Source organism: Macrobrachium rosenbergii, chromosome 22 (assembly GCF_040412425.1).
Source record: "Macrobrachium rosenbergii isolate ZJJX-2024 chromosome 22, ASM4041242v1, whole genome shotgun sequence".
NCBI lineage: Eukaryota > Metazoa > Arthropoda > Malacostraca > Decapoda > Palaemonidae > Macrobrachium > Macrobrachium rosenbergii.
Window position 1 is genome coordinate 21,329,647 of NC_089762.1, and position 21,095 is coordinate 21,350,741.

The 21,095-nt window shown below is 39.0% G+C and overlaps 1 protein-coding gene across 6 annotated transcripts in view; it reads left to right on the forward strand.

Annotated features, from left to right (window-relative positions):
* LOC136850627 (uncharacterized protein DDB_G0284459-like) overlaps positions 1-21,095 on the forward strand; it is a 370,523-nt gene that overhangs the window by 151,340 nt on the left and 198,088 nt on the right. For all 6 annotated transcript variants that reach the window (XM_067124330.1, XM_067124327.1, XM_067124329.1 and 3 more), the window contains 2 exons: positions 4,453-4,593; positions 17,155-17,247. In XM_067124330.1, coding sequence (XP_066980431.1) covers positions 4,453-4,593; positions 17,155-17,247 — 234 coding nt within the window. The remainder of the gene's footprint in view (positions 1-4,452; positions 4,594-17,154; positions 17,248-21,095) is intronic.

The following is a 21,095-nucleotide window of genomic DNA, read 5'->3' on the forward strand; positions in this document are numbered from 1 at the left end:
TAAAACATATGAAATAGCTGAAAATTATATCAAAATGCAGAACACAAAAGTCATCTGTAAGAAATAGACATCTCAAAATCATAGACATCAAATCAAAACATACACATAATCTCACATTATAATAATATATAAAGTTGAAAAGGCCCATAAAACACTATTTGAACGTTGCAACCATATATTTCGAGCACTTCCTTCTGTGCCCATGTTCACTGGTAAAATATGGACACATTCTGTATTACATGAGTATATATACAAAGCATATGTAGGTGTAGCAGTATATACGAGTATACTCAAGTAACACATCATCTCCGCATATTTTACCAGTGAACAGGGACACTGAAGGAATGCTCAAAATATATGGTTATAACATTCAAATAGTGTTTTAAGGGCCTTTTTTATCTTCATATTATACTGTTGTATTACAGTAAAAGATACAGTATTCATATATATGGTATATACGAGGGTAAGTCAAAAAGTTCCAGGAAAAATTGTTGAATGATGTATTTACACATGAATGAAACAATCCAAATACTTGGTAAACAATTATTTGTGATGTAGTGATCATATAGACTTGTTACCTCAGTCATCCTCTTGCTACCGTGGTGTTAACATCTGCTTTAGAAAAGTAACTTCTTGAACCCATGGAAAATAAAAATTTTGAGATGAGAGCTAACATCAAGTTCCTGACCAATCTTGATTGGAAACCAGGAAAAATTATTGAAGCTTTGCAACAAGTTTATGGAGATTCTTCTCCATCTAAATCAGTTGTTTATGATTGATAAAAGCGATTTAAGGATGGTCGGGAGGACCTCAAAGACAACCCAAGAGAGGGAAGACCATCAACTGCAAAAAATGAAAGAATTGTGGCTTTGGTGCAGAATCTAGTGGATGAAGATCGCCGGATTACTATCGATATGATAGCTAATGAAACTGGGATCTCCCATGGTTCCACATTTTCAATTTTAAATGAAAATCTTGGTTTGAGTAAACTTTCAGCACGTTGGGTCCCAAAAAAGCGTTGTGAAGACCAGCTGCATCAAAGAGCTGAACTTTCTCTTGCAGTTTTAACGAAGATTGAATCAAATGAATCAGAGTTTTTGACCGGATTGTTACTGGAGATGAAACTTGGATCCATCAATATGACCCAGAAAGTAAAATTCAATCAAAGCAATGGTTACCAAGAGGTTCAGCTGCACCAGTGAAGTTCAAAGTGGCGAGATCTGCCCAGAAGGTTATGGCAACAGTGTTTTGGGACTCCAAAGGAGTGATTTTGATTGATTTCCTTGAAGGACAAAAACAATCACCGAACTACTACAAAGGTTTTTGCAAAACTGAAGACTGCATTGACTAAAAACGCTCGAGAAAGTTGCATGCAGAATTTTGTTCCATCATGATAATGCTCCAGCACAGTCATCAAGGCTTGCAAGAGAAGTCCTACGGAAATTTAGGTGGGAAACTCTTCCACATCCTCCTTATAGTCCTGATCTTGCTCCTTCAGATTTTTCCTGTTCCCTGAAAACTCAAGGAACACTTAAGAGGAGTCCAGTTTGAATCTTTGGATGCTGCTAAACATGCAGTTTCAACATGGTTTAATAGAAAGGCCCCAAATTTCTACAAAGAAGGGTTGCAGAGGTGGAAACAGCGCCTTGAAAAGTGTATAGAGTTAGATGGTAGATATGTAGAAAAATGATGTTTGAATTTCCTTAAATAAAGAGTATATTGAATTTTTCCTGGAACTTTTTGACTTACCCTCGTATGTGTGTGTATATATATTTATATTTATATTCTGATGCCAGCTGGAAGAATGAAACTGTATTTTTTTGTCAACCGACTTAAGGGCCAACACCTTGTGCTCAGAATATCAGCAATATATGTAATGAATAAACTGACTTATCTTGATATCACATCTAAGTAAACAGAGAAGTGGAGGTCGCCTTTTAAAAAACCAGTCAATGACTTTAAACTGAATTTATTTACAAACTGAGCAATCAGGAAATTAATATGAAAGGGCTGACCGAGCAGCAAGCAGGCACATACAATGTGCAATAAAAGCTAGACAATGCGTAGCAAATAACTGAATCTGAAAGGGCTATAACCCTGAAATAGTTTGACACGCTAATAAACTTTACTGCGGCGAGACTGGTTGAATGATTTTTGGTAGTTAGCGCAAAGGGGGAACTGTGTCCAGCGCCCCTGGACCGCTGAATCAGAAGACTCTTACACATGGCAAGATGGCAGTTAAATGTCTAAGTCTATTTGGTTTACAAGGGCAGGGGCAGACCACTCGAAGAGCCAGATAACAGGATTCTTATTGCATCTGCACATGGAGCTTGCTTGCAAAAGACAAATTTCAGCTGCAGAGGTTCGACACCTTGCCAGTGTGAAAGCAACAGGACCGCACTAACGATGTGTGCACTTGGTCCCTTTGGTAATGTGTGCATGCCCAGGCAGGGTGCGATGCGTCTCCCATTCGGTTTCAAGCTTGGGGCCCCAGTACATTAGTCAATCTGAAATGCAATTTCAGCCAGCAGAAAGGTCAGATGGAAATAGGTCATGGCTAAGGCTACGAGGGTCAGCACAGCAGCCCAATTACAGTCCTAGCTAGCCCTCCTGTCCCTAACGGCTTTCTCCCCCCAAAAATCATACGATACTGGGGCTAGGAGGTCGGCTTGATTCCCCCAAAATCAGGCGAAATGGGGGTAGGCCTACAAAAGTTCACCTCCCTCTAGTGGAGTCTCCTCCAGCCGCCATTAAATTTGAATTCTTAGCTAACGGGCTGAAGAGACAAATTTTGTAAATACGTGAAAATATAAATGTACTGTATATATTATATATATACATATATATATACATATATATATATATATATATATATATATATATATATATATATATATATATATATATATATATATATATATTAAAAATTCATTAATATATGCTATCATTCGTAATGTTTTCTCCATAACCTATAAAAAGTAGTATGTGCTACCTATAAAAAACAGTAGGCTACTGTATATGCTATCAGCGCAAAATGTTTTTGATAAATTATAAAAGAAAATACCCTAATGAGTTTAGCCAGGACATGGTATTCTGGGAAAGGTTTGTTCCCATCATTTTACACTCGCCCTAAAGTTTTTCTCACAACTATAAAAATATATGCTATCAAAATAAATATTCTTCATAACCTATATATGCTACCACTGAATGTGTTTTCCGTTCAGATATTGGGGAGGCAAATAAACAAACAACTGCAAGGATAAAGTAAACAAACGCTTAACAACCAAGCCGTCACGAGTCAGACGACAACTCACTGCAGTAAAATCAAGCTTTGTGGTCTTATGTAATTATTATTATAATATGAAAAATAGTAATCACTAATTAGAATATCACTAATCACCAATTTGAATATCACTAATATAGGAAAACAAATCCCTTACCTAGATATGGGCATTCTGGTGTTGTTGCTATCCCTGGGAGACAATTCCCATCTGCTTCTGTCCCTCTCTTGTAACAAACTTACGAGATGCAATCGTTCAAATTTTTCCCTCATAAGGGTGGGACTTCTCTTGCTTATGGCAATGGAATTGTGTGAATGCACTACACAGTAAGAAAATCCGAAAAGGAAATGCGTTACAAAGCACTAGGATATCACTTGAACCAGAACCACACACAAATCGAGATGGTTTATCGTTAAAACCCGACACTGTTGGGAACTGTTACGTACTTATATAATTTCATTTTTCCGAAAGTATGCAGTAAAAATATGTCAAGAAATATCAGATATTATATGTATACTAGTTGGAATGGCACATCTGTGATACAACTATGACGAGTTCATAATATCAAGATACGTAATATATATTTTCTTTGATTTGATACATTTTTTAGAGAACAAATCAGCTCGTATCGTAGAAAATATTGTAGAATTTCCCACTTTCTACTATCCAGAATTGGCAAGACATTGCACGACAATTTGTCACTCAATGTCGCTCACAGGCCAAAATCAAGATACAGATACATATTTACTGTATATTTTTTGAGAGAAAGAGTTGGCTTTTATCATAGATAATGTGTATTTTATTAGGAAAGTAAAGTATATTCACGCTTCCACCAAAAAAGTCTTACAGAAATTTTGCAAAAATTTTTCACTCAATGCTGCTCAAATGCTGGTAAATGCGATGAGCAAATATGTAAAAAAAAAAAATTTTTTTTTAGCAATATTTCAGGACACGTTTATTTAGACATATATACCAGTCCAAAACAGTAAAACACTAAAAATCAGTAATTCCTCAAAAAGTAATGAAGGAAATTCAGAAAGATTTTGATGTCTAGAGTTAGGTTTTGTTTTATTCTCTTTTAATATTAGCAATGCATCTGACATATTTCAATTAAGTAAATGTATTTTTGCCTGGAATACTTGCAATTTTTTTATGTTTGGTTATTTTACAGGGGAAAGCAAAATTTCGAAGGGAAACCAGTTTGTAGCAGATGAAAATAGAAGTGATATGTCAAAAGTGGATGAATCTGAAAAGGAAAGTTCTAAAGTTCCTAAACCCAGAAATACTTCAAAAGCAGAAGGTCAAGATATTGGTAAGAAATTTTTAATTGTTATGTTATGTAAATTTGTGTTATGTGCTCCCTAGCAATATATATAATTAAAAAACAGGACTTGAAATAGGAAAAACCTATTTTTTGTAGTCGCTGTTGAATCCTCAAGGAGTTACCCTTCCATGGTCTACCAGAACTCCCAGGTGACCAAACTAATACCAAAGAATCTCTCTTTGCTGGTCTTGTGGTCGGGCATTGCCGTAATGATAAACACTATAACACGTGATGGAGTATGTAATGGACTCAATGATAAGAGGGCGCTTTCCCTTATCTTCAGCGAAGCTTAACCCATTTTCCATCTGAACCTGCAAGAAGTGGTTATAGTGCATGTGGATCCGCCATATTGTTGACAAACAGACCCGCACAAAGACCAGGCAGCCATTACTTTCTGTTGGTCAATGCAGGATAATCCCTTACCCAAATCCCATGCCTTTTGGTCAGGGAAGTGGGAGGGTTTTGAGGACTCAACAGCGACTACCAAAAATAGGTTTTACCTATGTCAAAATGTTTATTTTATAGTGTAGTCACTTGTTTCGTCCTCAAGGAGCTTTACAGAGAAATTGACAAGTGTCGAAAAGGCTCAAGCTCTTAAATTTTAATCTCAACAACCCAAAGAAAAAACATTTTGATCCGAGGTCAAGCCACAAGTTTCAAGTCCCATTCTTTATTCCAAATACCCCTCAGGTTTTGGTAATAAAGAACAAAATACTAAACACAAACCTCTATTTTTAGGATGAATTTCTACAGTGACTAAGCATGCTGGGTATGGATGCAGTCTTTTCACACCTTCCCCTGGCGATAATCAGCATACCCATCGTTAGGAAGACCCTGGTTTTCCATTGCTGTGCTTATGGGGCCAGGACTAACCGTACCACCTACTGATACACAGTTTAGTCAAATTTGTTAGAGCTTGTGGGAATAATGTTTTAAGAATGCTGTTTCTGATGACCACCCTGTACATTCGGACTTCTTCGAAAGAGATTTCTGAAGAAGGCCAACGACGTACAGTAATACCTCAAACTTGCATGAGGTAAGGTTCTAGAACCCCCCATGCAAGGCAAGGATTTGCATTAGTTTGGCATAGTCACTAAAAATGCTAATAAATGCTTATTTTTAGTTTAAACACTAAATATGACCCTAATCATGCTCCCAAAGTATTAAGCTAACTTTTCAATTATATTAAAGTTACTGTAATTTCATTTAAAAGCCAGCTTAATACATTACCCTTAAAAAAAATGGTTGACGTAAAAATAGTGTACAGTATCGTAATGGGTACTAGCACATTTACAGTAAGTACAGGTAGTGCTCGAGTTACAATATTTCGACTTACGATAATTCGCTCTTACGATGGGGTTAGCAATTAATATCGATACGACAATATTTTGAAAATACGTATTTTTAAATTTCGCGGGTGACTGGCGCAGGCAACAACATACAACCAGGCAGCATATGGTGTACGATACGTTGGGCCGAGAGGCTGGAATAGGTACATTAATTCAATGAGTTGACCTTGCTTGCTCTTGTTGTGCCGGAAGTTAAAATAGGCCAGTGTTCGTTTGCGATTTTTGTGCTTTTGTGAATACACCAAACTCTAAAACTCAAATTTGTATCACTATGTCTGCCAAACACCCAAGTGTGTCTCATACTGGTAGTGCGAAAAAGAAGGGGCAGTCTATCACTCTGGAGCAGAAAATGAAAATTATCAACCAGCGTGCCGCTGGAAAGCCAGTCATGGTAATCGCACGTGACGAGCATCTATCTCAGTCGACGGTATCCACCATCCTTAAAGACGAAACGGATAATGAACGCTATAAGGGCATCTGCTTCAGTTCATTCGACACTTATATCAAAGAAGAGGATAGGACCTTTGGAAGAAATGGAGCAGTTACTGGTCACGTGGATGGAGGACCAGATACAGAAGCGTATGCCACTCAGTCTCTTAACCATCCAAACAAAGGCTCGTGATGCTTTTTCGATGAACTGAAGAAAAACTATGATGATAACCACAACAAAAGTTTTGTAGCAAGTGCTGGATGGTTTCATCGCTTCAAGAACCGTCATAATTTTCATAGTGTGAAAATTAGCGGTGAAGCAGCAAGCGCTGACGCCGAAGGAGCCGCTAAATTCAAGGATATTCTGCAAAAGATCGTCATTGATGAAGGGTACTTGCGGAGCAGATCTTTAATGTCGATTTAAACAGGACTGTATTGGAAGTGTATGCCTCAACGGTCCTACATCCATAAAGAAGCAACAACGATGCCTGGGTTTAAGGCATACAAAGATCGACTGACTCTTCTGCTTGGGCGAAATGTGGCTGGGTATAAACTTAAGCCACTCATGATTTATCACTCCGAAAATCCAAGGGCATTAAAGAGAATCGACAAGCATACGCTTCCTGTGCATTACCGTCATAATAAGAAAGCATGGATGACTGCAATGCTGTTCAAAGACTGGTTTGTGCGATGCTTTATTCCAGAAGTGAAAGATTATTGTAGGGAAAACAAAATCCCCTTCAAAATTCTGCTGATTCTAGACAATGCTCCCGGCCACCCTCAGAATATCGGAGATATTAATGAGAACGTAAAAGTTGTGTTTTTGCCACCAAACACAACTTCTCTCATACAACCCATGGATCAGGACGCTGTCGCTACGTTCAAGGCCTATTATCTTCGGAACACGTTTGCTCAGGCTGTTCAGGCTACGGATAATGAGGAGAAAGATCTCAGGACTTTCTGGAAGGAATTCAATGTTCTAAACTCGAGTATGAACATTGGAAAGGCTTGGAAGGAGGTAAAGAAAGAATGTATGAATGGGGTTTGGAAAAATCTGCTACAAGTGTATGTGAACTCATTCAAAGGTTTCAATAAAGATAAAGAAGTTGTGGAAATTAATAAAAAGATTGTGACACTTGGGAGAAGTTTAGATTTAGAAATTGATGAAGAAGACATCCAAGATCTTTTAGATGTGCAAAATGTAGAGCTTACGGCAGAAGATTTAATTGCGCTTGCAGAAAAGAGAAAAAGAGCAGACGAGGAAGAAGAAATTGAAGAAGAGCCAGAGCGAAAGTTTACGACAAAAGCACTAGCAGAGGTTTTTGCCTCATTTGAACATGGACTGAAACTTTTGAGTGAAATGGATGGGAACATGGAACGGTTTGCTAAAGTTAAAAGAGCACATCAAGACGCTGTTGCATGTTACCAAGTCATTTATGAAGAATGAAAAAAACGCACTATGCAACCGACAATGGAACACTTCTTTAAGAGAACAACTCCAGTGGCACGCCTTCTGCCTCCCCTACCCCACCCGCTCCCCTACCCCGACATTTGAGCCTCGATCCCCTTCATCTCTTAATTTTGAAACACCTGAACTAACAGAAGAAGAAATACTATCTGAAGAGGAGCGAGTTGATGATCCTGAAGCTTTATCATCCTCCTCCTCTTCCGATTTTTAGTTATCCGTAGCCATGAACAGCCTGACACCGTTCACGTGAATTACGTGTGCCGACGACGGACCAAATCTTGGTGAGTACCCCTTACAGTACAGTCTGATTCTTTTTCTTGTTATTCAATTTCTTTTTATACTGAATTATCTTAAGTCAATCTGCATTGAATCTGCAGAATTAGCTGGTATTAATAATTACCACTCTACCATATATGTATAGAATATACCGTGGGCTAGCTACTGTTTACGATACGATTACCATACTGTACGCTATCCTAACTCTGGTTAGTTTTATTCAATTTCCCTTTATACTGAATTATCATAAGTCAATCTGCATTGAACCTGCAGAATTAGCTGACATTAATAATTACTATACTGTATATGTATAGAGTATACTGTGTAGTGTAGGCTAGGCTACCATATATGTATATACATGGTACTGATTACCCTTGTGTAGGCTAGGCTATATTCGACTTACGAATATTTCAACAAACGATGGGTTTTTTGGAACCTAACCCCATCGTAACTCGAGCACTACCTGTACGTACGTATACTAATGTTACCCTTAATTCATGGGATGCCATTTTCATATAGATTTTACACATAAAAGCATGAAAACTTATAAATTACTTAAAAAATTAGTGTAAACTCTTCTGCAGGGTTTTTTGAGGATTTTGCAAATGTTGCATGTCTGTGAAAAAATCACATATGCCGATTAGTTAAGTTCCAATGAAAAGTTCACTTGTCTGTGAATTCGTGCAACTCAAATCACATAAGATCAAGGTATTATTGTACTTACTTCCCTAATATCATATGACCTAGAAAAGTAGTGTGGCTTTGCCTCTTTAATGAGGGACACTAAAATTATTCTTGGCCCTTGTAGAGAGAGTGGTTTATTTGTGCCAGGGTGTAGGAAAATCGGACCTTCTTGGATGTTTGCTGCGACACCTAGATAAACCTTAAGTGCTTGAACCGGGCATAATGTTTTGTCTGCAAAATTGGGTTTTCTTATCAGAATAGATTTCCTTTTTAAAGGATTCTCATTCTTGGCCAGGAATGATGGGCCAGGGGACAATAATAATTGGTCAGTTTTTTGCGTGATGTATCGTCCCGTCTAAGAGAGCCCAGTTCACTAATACGAGCTCCTGATGCTAATGCAATCAAGAAGATTGCCTTTTGCAGCCTGTGAGTTGTGATTGTGTTAGGTCCTCTGAATTGAGTGGTTGATAGAAGTGTAAGTACCTTGTTCAGGGACCAAATGATTGGAAGCCTTTTGGGAGTGGGCCTTTGTAGTGCAAAAGACTGCAGAAGGAAAGTGACAATTTCTATACTAGAGTCAATCCTGAATCCATAAAGCAAGGGTTCAGGTAATGCTGCCTTGTATGTCATGATTGTTGTAACTGCAAGGGATTTTGTCTTTAAAAAGGTATATAAGAAAATTTGAAAGTGATTCCATGGAACTCTCAGCTGGGCTCTCAATATGGATACTGTATAATCTAACCATATCTTCCATGCAGACTGGTGTTGTCAGATAAATGATGTCCATAGTTTTTGCACTAGGTACCCAGCAATGTTGGGAGAATAATTTTCATGGTAGACAATATTTAAAAAATCCACACGTGAAGGCCTTGGCTCAGAAAGGATGATGCGTAGATGTCTTTCCTTCCTACTGTCTCGGATAGAACGGTGGATTGTAGTGGAATTGATCTCTTCGCCCATTGTTGAAGTAATAGGAACCAATGCCTGTTTGGCCACTTTGGGCTATTAAGTAAGCTGTTCCTTTCAAGGTTAGAAGCTTGCTCAAAACCTTCGAAATCTGGGACAATGGAGGAAAAAGTTATATTGTCCTCCATTTGTTCCAGTCTTGTAGTAAGGCATCTCTAGCTGTTGCTTGACTGTCCAAGTTCAGAGACACATATACTGGGAGTTTGTGATTCTCATATGTGGTGAATAGGTCCACTAACAACTGTGGAAGCATATTGGCTATTCTTTGAAAAGAGTGGTTGTCCAACATCCACTCTGTTGAGGCTTTCGTTTCTGTTGATAGAGAGTTGGCTATTACATTGAGAGACCCTGTGAGGTGAATTACAAACAAGTGCCCTTCCTTGCTTGAGACATCCGAAGGATGACTAGCATTATCATATTGAGAGGAGGTGAACGTGATCCCGACCTCTTGATGTGAGACATTGTAGCCATGTTGTTTAGAACTTACAAAATGTGTTTCTCTTCTGAAGGTGTGAGTTTTTTGAGAGACAAAAAGATAGACATCAGCTCCAGGAAATTATGACAATTCCTTAGAGTAGCTGACCACCTCCATGCCACCTGACGATCCTCCCAATGTCCTTCCCAACCTGTCAACAAGGGATCTGTGTATTGTCACTCATACAGGGTGACCTGTTTTGCCAGAGATTCTTTCTGGGTCCAAGGCCAAAGTATCTCCCCAACTTTTTGATTCTTTTGATGAGGTCAGTCACATCTTTTTTCTTGCATGCGATTGCCAGATTTTGTTCACATTTTTTAGTTGCAATCTGAGTATTGGATCTATTACTGATGTCAACCGTAGCAGGCCCATCATATAATTGCCATCTGGAAACTCTGGGCTGTGCAAGGTTTTGAGATTTTTCCTTATTCTGTTTTAAGTATTGATGGGGAGAGACAACAGGCTGTGAAGAGTATCCCAACACAGTTCCAGCCATGGAAAGTGTCTGCTAGGCATGAGGCAGGATTTTTTCCAATTTATTATAAAACCTTTTGACTGTAGTCTGTTGACCACTGCTGTTATGTTTTTCAAGCTCTCTTTTCTTGTGGGCCCCAGATTAACCAGTCATCTAGGTAGGCTATTAGTTGTATTCCTTCTTGTCTGAGTTCTCAAACAACTACCGTTGCTAATTTTGTAAAAAATCCTTGGGGCAGTGTTTGGCCCAAAAGGTATAATTTTGAACCTGTACATATCTTTTCCTATCCGGAACCCTAGGCAGGGGTGGAAGGGAATGGCAATGTGGATGTGCCAGTATGAATCTTTCAGATCTATAGAAGCTGTCCAAGCCCCTTTTGGAATGATTGAACATACTTGGACAGTGTTAGTCATCCGAAACTTTTGGCAAACAATGTTCAATGTTGATAGGTTGAGGATCACTCTTCCTTCGGAGGAATCCTTTTTGGGGACACTGAAGAGACTTGCTTGGTGGCGATTATACGCATGTTTCTCTAGGGGCCCTTTTAACAGGGCCTTCTAAGTAAGTATAGCTTAGTTTTACCAGACCACTGAGCTGATTAACAGCTCTCCTAGGGCTGGCCCGAAGGATTACACTTATTTTACGTGGCTAAGAACCAATTGGTTACTTAGCAATGGGACCTACAGCTTATTGTGGAATCCGAACCACATTATAGCGAAAAATGAATTTCTATCACCAGAAATAAATTCCTCTAACTCTTCATCAGCCGGCGGCGGGAATCGAACTCCGGCCCATCGAATGACGGTCTGAAGCTCAACCAACTCGGCCAACAAAGGGCTTAACAGGGCCTTCTGCACGTAATCTTCCAGAGAGGGAGGTCTGGTTTTTGGAAGAACCCCTTTTAACCCTTTAACGCCGAAGCCCTATTTACAAAAACGTCTCCCATGCCGCGCGGCGTTCGTGAGTTAGTGTCGAAGCGAAAAAAAAAGTTTTTTCAAAAATCACAGCACGCTTAGTTTTTAAGATTAAGAGTTCATTTTGGCTCATTTTTTTGTCATTGCCTGAAGTTTAGTATGCAACCACCAGAAATGAAAAAAATATCATCATATATAACTATTGGAATATATGACAGTGAAAAAAAAAACTCGTATATAATTTTATACAAATCGCGCTGTAAGCAAAACGGTTAAAGCTAATGACTTAATTTTTTTTAGTTGTATTGTACACTAAATTGCGATGATTTTGGTATATAACAAATTTTAAAACGATCAAAGCAACACAGAGAAAATATTATCACAAAATGATGCATGAATTAAGTGAATCATGGACGTAAAAAATTTATTTTTTCAAAAATTCACCATAAATCGAAATATTGTGCTAGAGACTTCCTGTTTGTTGAAAAATGAAGCTAATTGATTGAATATTACTAGACTGTAAGTGTTTTAGCTTACAATTGCAGTTTTCGACCATTTCGGTCGAGTTAAAGTTGACCGAAAGTCGAATTTTTTCTATTTATCGTGATTTATATGAAAATATTTCAAAACTGATAAAAGCTACAACCATGTGTTATTTTCTGTTGTATTGTACATGAAATTGCGCAAATTTTCATATATAAAACTTTATGTAACGACTAATATAAAACGGTGCAAATATTACGACAACGAGATGAAAGAATTTCTGAGATGTTCAGCCGAGTTACCGTGCAGACGTAAGGAAAATGTTTTTTTAAAAAATTCACCATAAATCGAAATATTGTGCTAGAGACTTCCAATTTATTGCAAAATGAAGGTAAACGATTGAATATTACTAGAATGTAAGAGTTTTAGCTTACAATTGCATTTTTTTACCATTTCGGTCGAGTTAAAGTTGACTGAAGGTTGAAATTTTGGCAGTTATCGTGATTTATGTGAAAATATTTCAAAACTGATAAAAGCTACAACCATGAGCTAATTTCTGTTGTATTCTGCATGAAATTGCACACATTTTCATATATAAAAGTTTATGTAACGACTAATGTAAAACGATGCAAACATTACGACAACATGACGAAAGAATTTCTGAGATGTTCGGCCGAAGTTATCAGCAGCAAGAGCGTAAGAAAAAAATTTTTTTCAGAAATTCACCATAAATCGAAATATTGTGCTAGAGACTTCCAGTTTGTTGCAAAATGAAGGTACATGATTGAATATTACTAGAATGTAAGAGTTTTAGCTTATAATTGCGTTTTTGACCATTTCGGTCGAAAGTTACAGTTGACCTAAAGTTGAAATTTTGGCAGTTATCGTGATTTATATGAAAATATTTCAAAACTGATAAAAGCTACAACCATGAGTTATTTTCTGTTGTATTTTACATGAAATTGCACACATTTCCATACATAAAACTTTATGTAACGACTAATATAAAACAGTGCAAACATTACGACAACGTGTGAAAGAATTTCTGGGGTGGACGTAAGAAAAAAGTTTTTTCAAAAATTCACCATAAATCAAAATATTGTGCTAGAGACTTCCAATTGGTTGCAAAATGAAAGTAAATGATTGAATATTACTAGAATGTAAGAGTTTTAGCTTACAATTGCGTTTTTACCATTTCGGTCGAAGTCAAAGTTGACCGAAGGTTGAAATTTTGGCAGTTATCGTGATTTATGTGAAAATATTTCAAAACTGATAAAAGCTACAACCATGAGTTATTTTCTGTTGTATTGTACATGAAATTGCGCACATTTTCATATATAAAACTTTATGTAACGGCTAATATAGAACAGTGCAAAAATTACGACAAAATGACGAAAAGAATTTCTGAAATTTTTGGCCGAGTTACCATGACGGGCGTAAGAAAAAAGTTTTTTCAAAAATTCACCATAAATCGAAATATTGTGCTAGAAACTTCCAATTTGTTGCAAAATGAAGGTACATGATTGAATATTACTAGAATGTAAGAGTTTTAGCTTACAATTGCGTTTTTCGACCATTTCGGTCGAGTCAAAGTTGACAGAAGGTTGAAATTTTTTGTAGTCGACGTTTGCTATGTCCACTCGGCATTCAACAGACAATTTTAGTCAACGTTTGCTATGTCCAACAGGCGTTAAAGGGTTAATGGAGGGGGGGATGAGACCATTTCCACCCCGGCCCATTGAAAATAATGTTGTGTTCCCAAGGGGAAGACTTCCATTGCCTGTGGTGTCATTGAAGCCAGCCCCCAGCCATACAGTTCCTATTGGTGTCTGCCTCTTCCTCTGCCTTTGCCTTTGATAGGCATTCCAGGTGTTGATTTTCCTTTTCCCCTATAAGAAGGTTTTTGGACCTTGTGAAAAGGATGTCCTTGCTGTTGTTGTCCTTTTGTAGGGAGTTGTCCCTTCAAACCACCTACCTGTTTTTGAGGTAAACTTTTAGGGATGACTGAAGGCTTATATGATTGTTTTATCATAGCGAGCCTTTTTTGGGCTGGGTAAAGGAGAGCTTCGGGCTTGCTTGAGTTGAGCCACAACAGACTCCTCAAACAGGTCCTTACAGAATGGGTTAGGGTGTAATAATGAAGTCACATTGGGGAGTGACTAGTTGGGGCCCTCCACTGTTTCCATTCGTGCTTTTATGTGCCAGTCTAAAAAGTCAATCTTCTGGAAGCCTTTTGGTGGCAACTTCCAGCAAGGATGTACATGTATAGGTTATAATACTAAAGAGGTGGATCCTAGCATGAATTTCTGCTGAGGCTGTCCCCCTCTTGAGATTCTTCTCATAGGGGTCCCAGACTGCTTAGTAGCTATATCTAAAGGGAGCTTTTTCCTTTCAAAAGGGAGTTGAAGCGTTGCCCTTTCCTTGGTGGAATTTTTCAAAACTGGGATGATTGTGGGAAATTGCTTTAATTCTGCCATTGACTCTTGGTTTTCCAGTTGCTACAAAATTCTGAAAATCTGCCTTCACATGATAAATTATGTTGAAAGTGAAGGGACAGAAGGCTTGGGGTATTTGGTAAACAGCTTGGGTCTTATTCAAAATGGAAGTACAGTTCCATTTTCAATTGAATTGGTAAAGGATGTCTTCTATAGCTTTTAATGCTATTGGCACAGGTAAGAGAACTGTTTCTTTTTGTGGTTTCTCCATGTCTGGCAAAGGTGGTACTAGGTGCCATTCTGTATTAGGTAATGCTGCCCTGTATATAAACTCTTCATGTACAACTTCGATCATAGTTTTTCTCTCATTGATTAGATACTTACCATCGGGAGAGAAAATGCACATTGTGGCGTTGGGACAAAGATTATCAGTATTGTCAGGGGTGAGTATTGGAGCTTCCATTGTTTTGATCTGAAGTTTTGTAGTCCAAACAGGCCATTGTGTTGTTTCCAGTTGGAATTCTAACATTAGACCTTGTTTGGTCAGAATTTATATCCACTCTCACTCTTCGGTTACAGGATGCAGTACTTTTACACTTCTGTAATTTCCTGTTCAGAATCATGTATTTTGAAAATGGCAAGGACAACTTTGATGTTACTCATTATTTCGTTATGGAATTGATAAAATGCCGCAAGCTGTGTATTCCTTTTTGGGGGAGCTTGCGCAGTCTGACTGAGCTTCAGCAACTGAACTGTGCCTGTTACCCAGAGGCCAGAAGTCCTAGGTGAGTTTCTATACCCCTCCGAAAATGTAGTAATTTCAGTTGGGGTTGGATGGATCCTAGTATCCCTTTTGGGGGAAAGATCCTGTTCAGCACCTGATAGCTGCATGGGTGATAGAGTTCCCTCTGGAAGTTTTCTCTCATGGTTAGATGAAATTTGTGTCCCTTATCCTTCTGGGTTTAGTAGGGCCATTTCAGTGGCAATGTCCACTTCATATTCTCTAGTAAGAATGTCACCCCTATTTAAAGATTGCTCTACATCCTCCATGGGGTTAACCTGGGAGGCACTGGGGACTGATGTTACTGAGTTTTGGCCCAAGCATAGATCTTTTTCTGAGAAAGAGTTGAATATCTGTTGCTGGAGCTCTGTTGGAAAGATATAATCTCCCCTTCCTCACCCTTACTGAACCCTAGGATCCATCGAGAAGCTTAAAATGAGCTGTGTCGTCCTTAAAACTTGCTGCCAGGAGCATACTACAAATTTGTTATATGTCTGGCGACCAACCAAATTTTCCTTGTTTTCTACAAGGACTAGGCTCATGGCAGGTGGTATGGGCCGTACCCATTGGCAAAAACCTAAACCCTCTAAGGTTTTGGTTAGCTTTGACACCAGTATATTACTTATACACTGTTAGTCCTTTTGTAAGGGCTGTGTGAAATTTAATTTTAAATCCATATGACAGGTTAATTTGATTACATGTGTGTAGCTGTAATATATTTTATTAAATATCTACGTTAACTTAAACCCTCTAAGGTTTAGGTTAGTTTTGACACCAGTATATAGTTGTATTACTTATACACTGTTAGTCCTTTTGCAAGGGCTGTGTGAAATTTAATTCTAAATGTCATGCCATTCAGACTAACTGCTATAAACTAATTTGTTTAACTAACCCTAGCTACTGTTGTACATGGCTTAGGTTAATGTTTCTAGCATAATCTACGTTAGGCTAAGAATAAAGGATTTCATAGAGCTTCTCGCTTAACCTATTCTAGGCCACCGCCTATTGTAGGCTTATTTAAAACACTTCAGAATTATCAATATTAATGATAAATTGTGGAACATTTCCTTTAGTTAAAACATCAAACTAAAATAACAAATTCTTTAAAACTATTTGTGCTTTTATATAACTAGCGATCAGCAATCATGAGTAAGCTCCAACCATATGGTAGCAAGAAATGCTGGTTTCTTACTTTCACACCTAAATTAAATACCAATTCCAAAAGTTAAAAACTGAAACTTTAACTGGAACTTGAAATTAAGCACTTAATTTGCAATTTTAGATGTTTCCATGATCCTCACTAGTGAAATCGGAGAATCAAAAGGTCGAATTTACGGAGCGCTGGCTTACAGTAAACACTACTCTGTTTGACCAAGAAACATGGCTTCCTGGTCTTCGTGCGGGTCCGTTTGTCAACAATGTGGCAGATGTGCATGTGTGATAACCACTTCTTTTTGCGGGTTTCGACGTTGGAAACCGAGTTCAGCTTCACTGAAGATTAGGGGAAAGTGCCCTCTTATCTTTGAGTCCATTACATGCTCCATGATTTGTTATAGTGTTTATCATTATGACAATGCCCAGCCACAAGACCAGCTAAGAGAATTTTTTTATATTAATTTGGTCACCATGGAGCTCTGAGGACGAAACAAGCGACTACACTATCAAAATACTCAAATTGGAAAGTTCATATATTGGAACATTTTGCATGATATAGTATTTTAAATTTTTCCAAAATGTCAGTGAAATGATATAAAAGTTTTCCACAAATTGCAATTTCAATTTCATGAATAATTTTTTTTTTTTTTTTTCAACAGAGAGTAAAAAGATACAAAGTTTGGGGTCCCTGTTAGCTGGTCTTGGTAGTCGCAAGCAAGAATTTATGAGTGCCGATAAACAGACGTCATCAGGTATGATATGATTTTTTGTTACAAAGTGAATGCTTGTTTGCTCATATACAGAACAAACTTTTGGTCTTAACATAGGGGGAAAAATTCTCCAGTGCCTGCTAGTGTTGTAGGAGGGGGGTGCGGCACGTAAAAATATACAATTTTATTTTATGACTATGTGCTGTGGTCCTCTACAACTTAGTCCTTTTTATATTTACTTTAATACACTTTTGGGTAGGCTGCCAGGAGCTGTGGTGTTTGTAACACACCAGCAGCAAAAAAAAAAAAAAAATGCAGGTAGTCCCCGGTTAATGGGGGGGATTCTGTTCTGATGGCGTGACAATAACCAAAAATTATTTTCTGTGATTTTTCAGCGACTTTGGGGGATTATCCGTGCCAAAAAACGCAGAAAATTGGTGATTTTTGGTTATCGGCGCCTCTGTTAGGTAGGTATCAATGCCAATACCCAATTATCAGCGCTGATAAGCGGAAATTGGTGATTTTCGGCACCGAAAATTGCTGATTTTTGTCGCTAGACAAGCCCCGTAAAACTGGATTGCCAATAACTGAGCCCACCGATAACTGGGGACTGCCTGTGGTTATACCAAGTGCATTTGACTGTACAGTAGTGGGTTATAAGGAGGTGTGGGTGAGTATTGATTTGCCACACAGGTTTATACTATTACCCCCTTGATACTGCTTTATGGGTAACAAAAGAAACCAGGTTACATAAACTAAGGACAACTTTATCATCACTAAAGGTATACAAAACATGGCATTCACTTAGTAAAATATACACCTAGCACTGATCACAGTACCACCTACTGAAACTCACATCAGCCTTAACCTATGATGGCCGCAGACAAAATAAAATATATAACAGCACCACTCAGAAAAACTCTTGAGGCAGTATTTAAATATATACCTAGCACTGATCATAGTACCGCTTACTGAAATTAATATTGGCCTTAACCTGTGATGGCCCCAGACAAAATAAAGTACATTACAGAACCACTCAGAAAAACTCTTGAGGCAGTGCCAAAGACATCAAGCTTCTCCAAAGTTAGGCTACCACCAGACAACTTGACCCAATTTCTCAGACACATGACTCGGTTTACCTTAGCCTATACAGGCAGTCCCTGGTTAATGGCGATATTGTTTTGTGGCACTTGTCTAGCGATGAAAATCGGCAATTTTCGGAGCCGAAAATCTCCGATTTCGATAATTGGGTATTGGCGCCAATACATAACTAACAGAGGTGCCAATAACCAAAAATCAGCACTTTTCGTTGCCAATAAGCCCGAAAAGCGCCGGAAATCGCCAATTTTCAGTTAGTGGCTATTTTTGGTTATCATCACACCCCCAGAACAGAATCCCCACTGATAACCAAGGACTGCCTGTATTTCCAGACATTCTCAAAACCACCAATTCTCAACACTCCACTTTTACGTCAGTAAACATTTTCTAACTGGCACCTTTTGACAAGAATCCCAGGTATAATATCCTCTGTGAGATGCTTTCATTCTTTGGCAGTCCTGCTGCACATGGCGTGGTTCTCTCCAGACAAATATTGAGAATCCCACCCTTCTTCACAAACAAGGGACCGGACTCAGTTTCTCCCTTAGCCTTGCCCGGGAACATCACCCTCGGGACCCGCACTCCACTCCAGAACAGGTTGCCTGAGAGGGAAAATAAATCTTTCAGTTTTCCCACATATAAAGTTAATTAGGCAAGGGTGGCCTACCATAGGGTCTGCCTTTTATAACAACGTCGAAGCGTAAAAATAATTAATGATCATAAAATGCCGTTTTGACAGCTTCCCTTTTAAATATCTTTAAGCTCACTAAAACAAACATTTTCTTACCGTGTATTACAGCATAAATTATGCAATGCTATAAGTACTCGGGTAGCTAGTGTCCTTGCTACTGGGATGAATGAAAAAGGACGCTTTGTTACCCCTGCTTGGTGCCATTTTTCGTCGGTCGTCTTCCTACCTCTCAGGATAGAGGCAAGAGTCATGCTTCTCATTTTCGAAGCACAAGAGTGATATTTCTCACAGGTAGTCAGCACTATACAATTTATCAAAAGACTCAAAACTTCACTTTACGTTTATTGCCACCTTGTAAGCTAAATGGGTGGGCAAAACTCAGCAAATTTTGGTTACATAATCAAGAATCACACAAGCCTTCCATTTGATTTAGCCCGCAACACACCCAGGCACTACCCTGGAGTCCGATTAAGAAAAAGTTAGAAGGAATTGTGGCATCGGGAGTAGCCAAGACAAACCCTGTAAAACCAGAACGAGGTGTTGCTGACCTACCCTAACCCATCTCGGGTCCATCGCGTCAGTTTTCTTACTGCCTCAGATCAGGTAGTGCTGCTGCACTCTCTGCCCAGAAGCCAGTTGTTGTCCACTTCCTGCTGGTTTTTTCTTTCTTTTCTCTGTGTGGTCTGTGTGATTTTGTGTATTTTATGCATTTCTGCTTGAGTATGCAAACCCACAACCCATCTGAGCCTTCCAAACCGCAGAGAAAATGCCCTGGGGTTGATGGCAATCCCTGCTCACATTTCCTGCCTTCAATTGTGAAAAACCCCCATTCTACATGTAGCAAGTGCAGATCTAAAGTATGTAGTGTAAGTAACATATGTCCAGAGTCTCCTGAGCAATGGAAGAATTTTGGTAAGAAGTTGGCTCTGCCATTTAGGGAAGGATTTGCTTCCTCGGTGTCGGCATCTGCTTCTATTCCTTCTCGTTCTGGTTCTTCCCTACCAAAATCTTCTTTTGTTGCTTCTCCTCATGAAGATTTTACTCCCTCGCATTCTTCTACTGTTTTGGCTTTCAAAGATTCGATTGGGAGTTCAGGAGATCTTATAATTGATGTGGCTGCTGCTGTTCTCTCAGGCCGGGGAGTCCCCCTTGTACAGTTTTTTCAGGTGGAGATGTGCAGAAATGACTGAATGTTGGGACTCTTTTGGCATACCAGGGGTACCAACCCTTTCCAGCCTATTATCTCACTGTTTGCCCTCCTGCATTCCGGTTTTGTCGACCATGACCGTTTCCGACTCGTCTGTCCCTTTTGACGCCATCTCATCTTACTACGCCTCTCCCTTTGTTTGCTGCCAGTATGATTCACAGCTACCGTGTCGTCAGCCGTGTCGTTACCACCAACTTCCACGTCTGTTCCTTCCGACTCTGTCATCCAGACAATTTCGGTCATTCAGGGAGCAAGGAATCCAAGAAGAGACGTCGTAGATCACCTTCTTCGTTGTCGTCTTCATCATCAGCCTATTTGTCTTCATCTTCTGCTTCATCAGTCCCCGTCAGATGTTGGGGGAAGAGAGACTTCGTAGCCCCTCCACATGAGAAGATTCATGAGTCCTCTTTGAGTTTCGTTCTTCTTCTTCTTCTCCTATAGCTGTTCAATGTTCAACCAAATACGCCCGTGCCGAACGTGTTCATGCTACTGCTCAAGTTACCTCTGTCAAGGCACACGCACATGTTCCTTCTGCCGTTTCCAATGTTCCACGCCCAGTTGATGACTCCTGTGCTGTGGTGATTTTAGACAGAGATTCGTCCTCTAGGACTGCCAAGCCTACAGGTTGCGCTCCTGCACATAAGATATCTGTTGTTTCTACTCCTCATCCTATCCCAGGTACAAGTGTTCCTCAGGTCCTTAAGAGGGATGACAAGACCCCCCATCAAGAAGTTGAAAGTGCAGGATCCCTCTCCTTGGAGGTCTCTTTCATCTGTCCCTCAATCTTCATCTTCACGTCATCGTTCCATTTCACATTCCCCTGGAAGGGACCGTGTTCAGCATTCTCGCTCACATGGACGTGACCGTGATTCATGCCTCTGTTCACATGCCTGT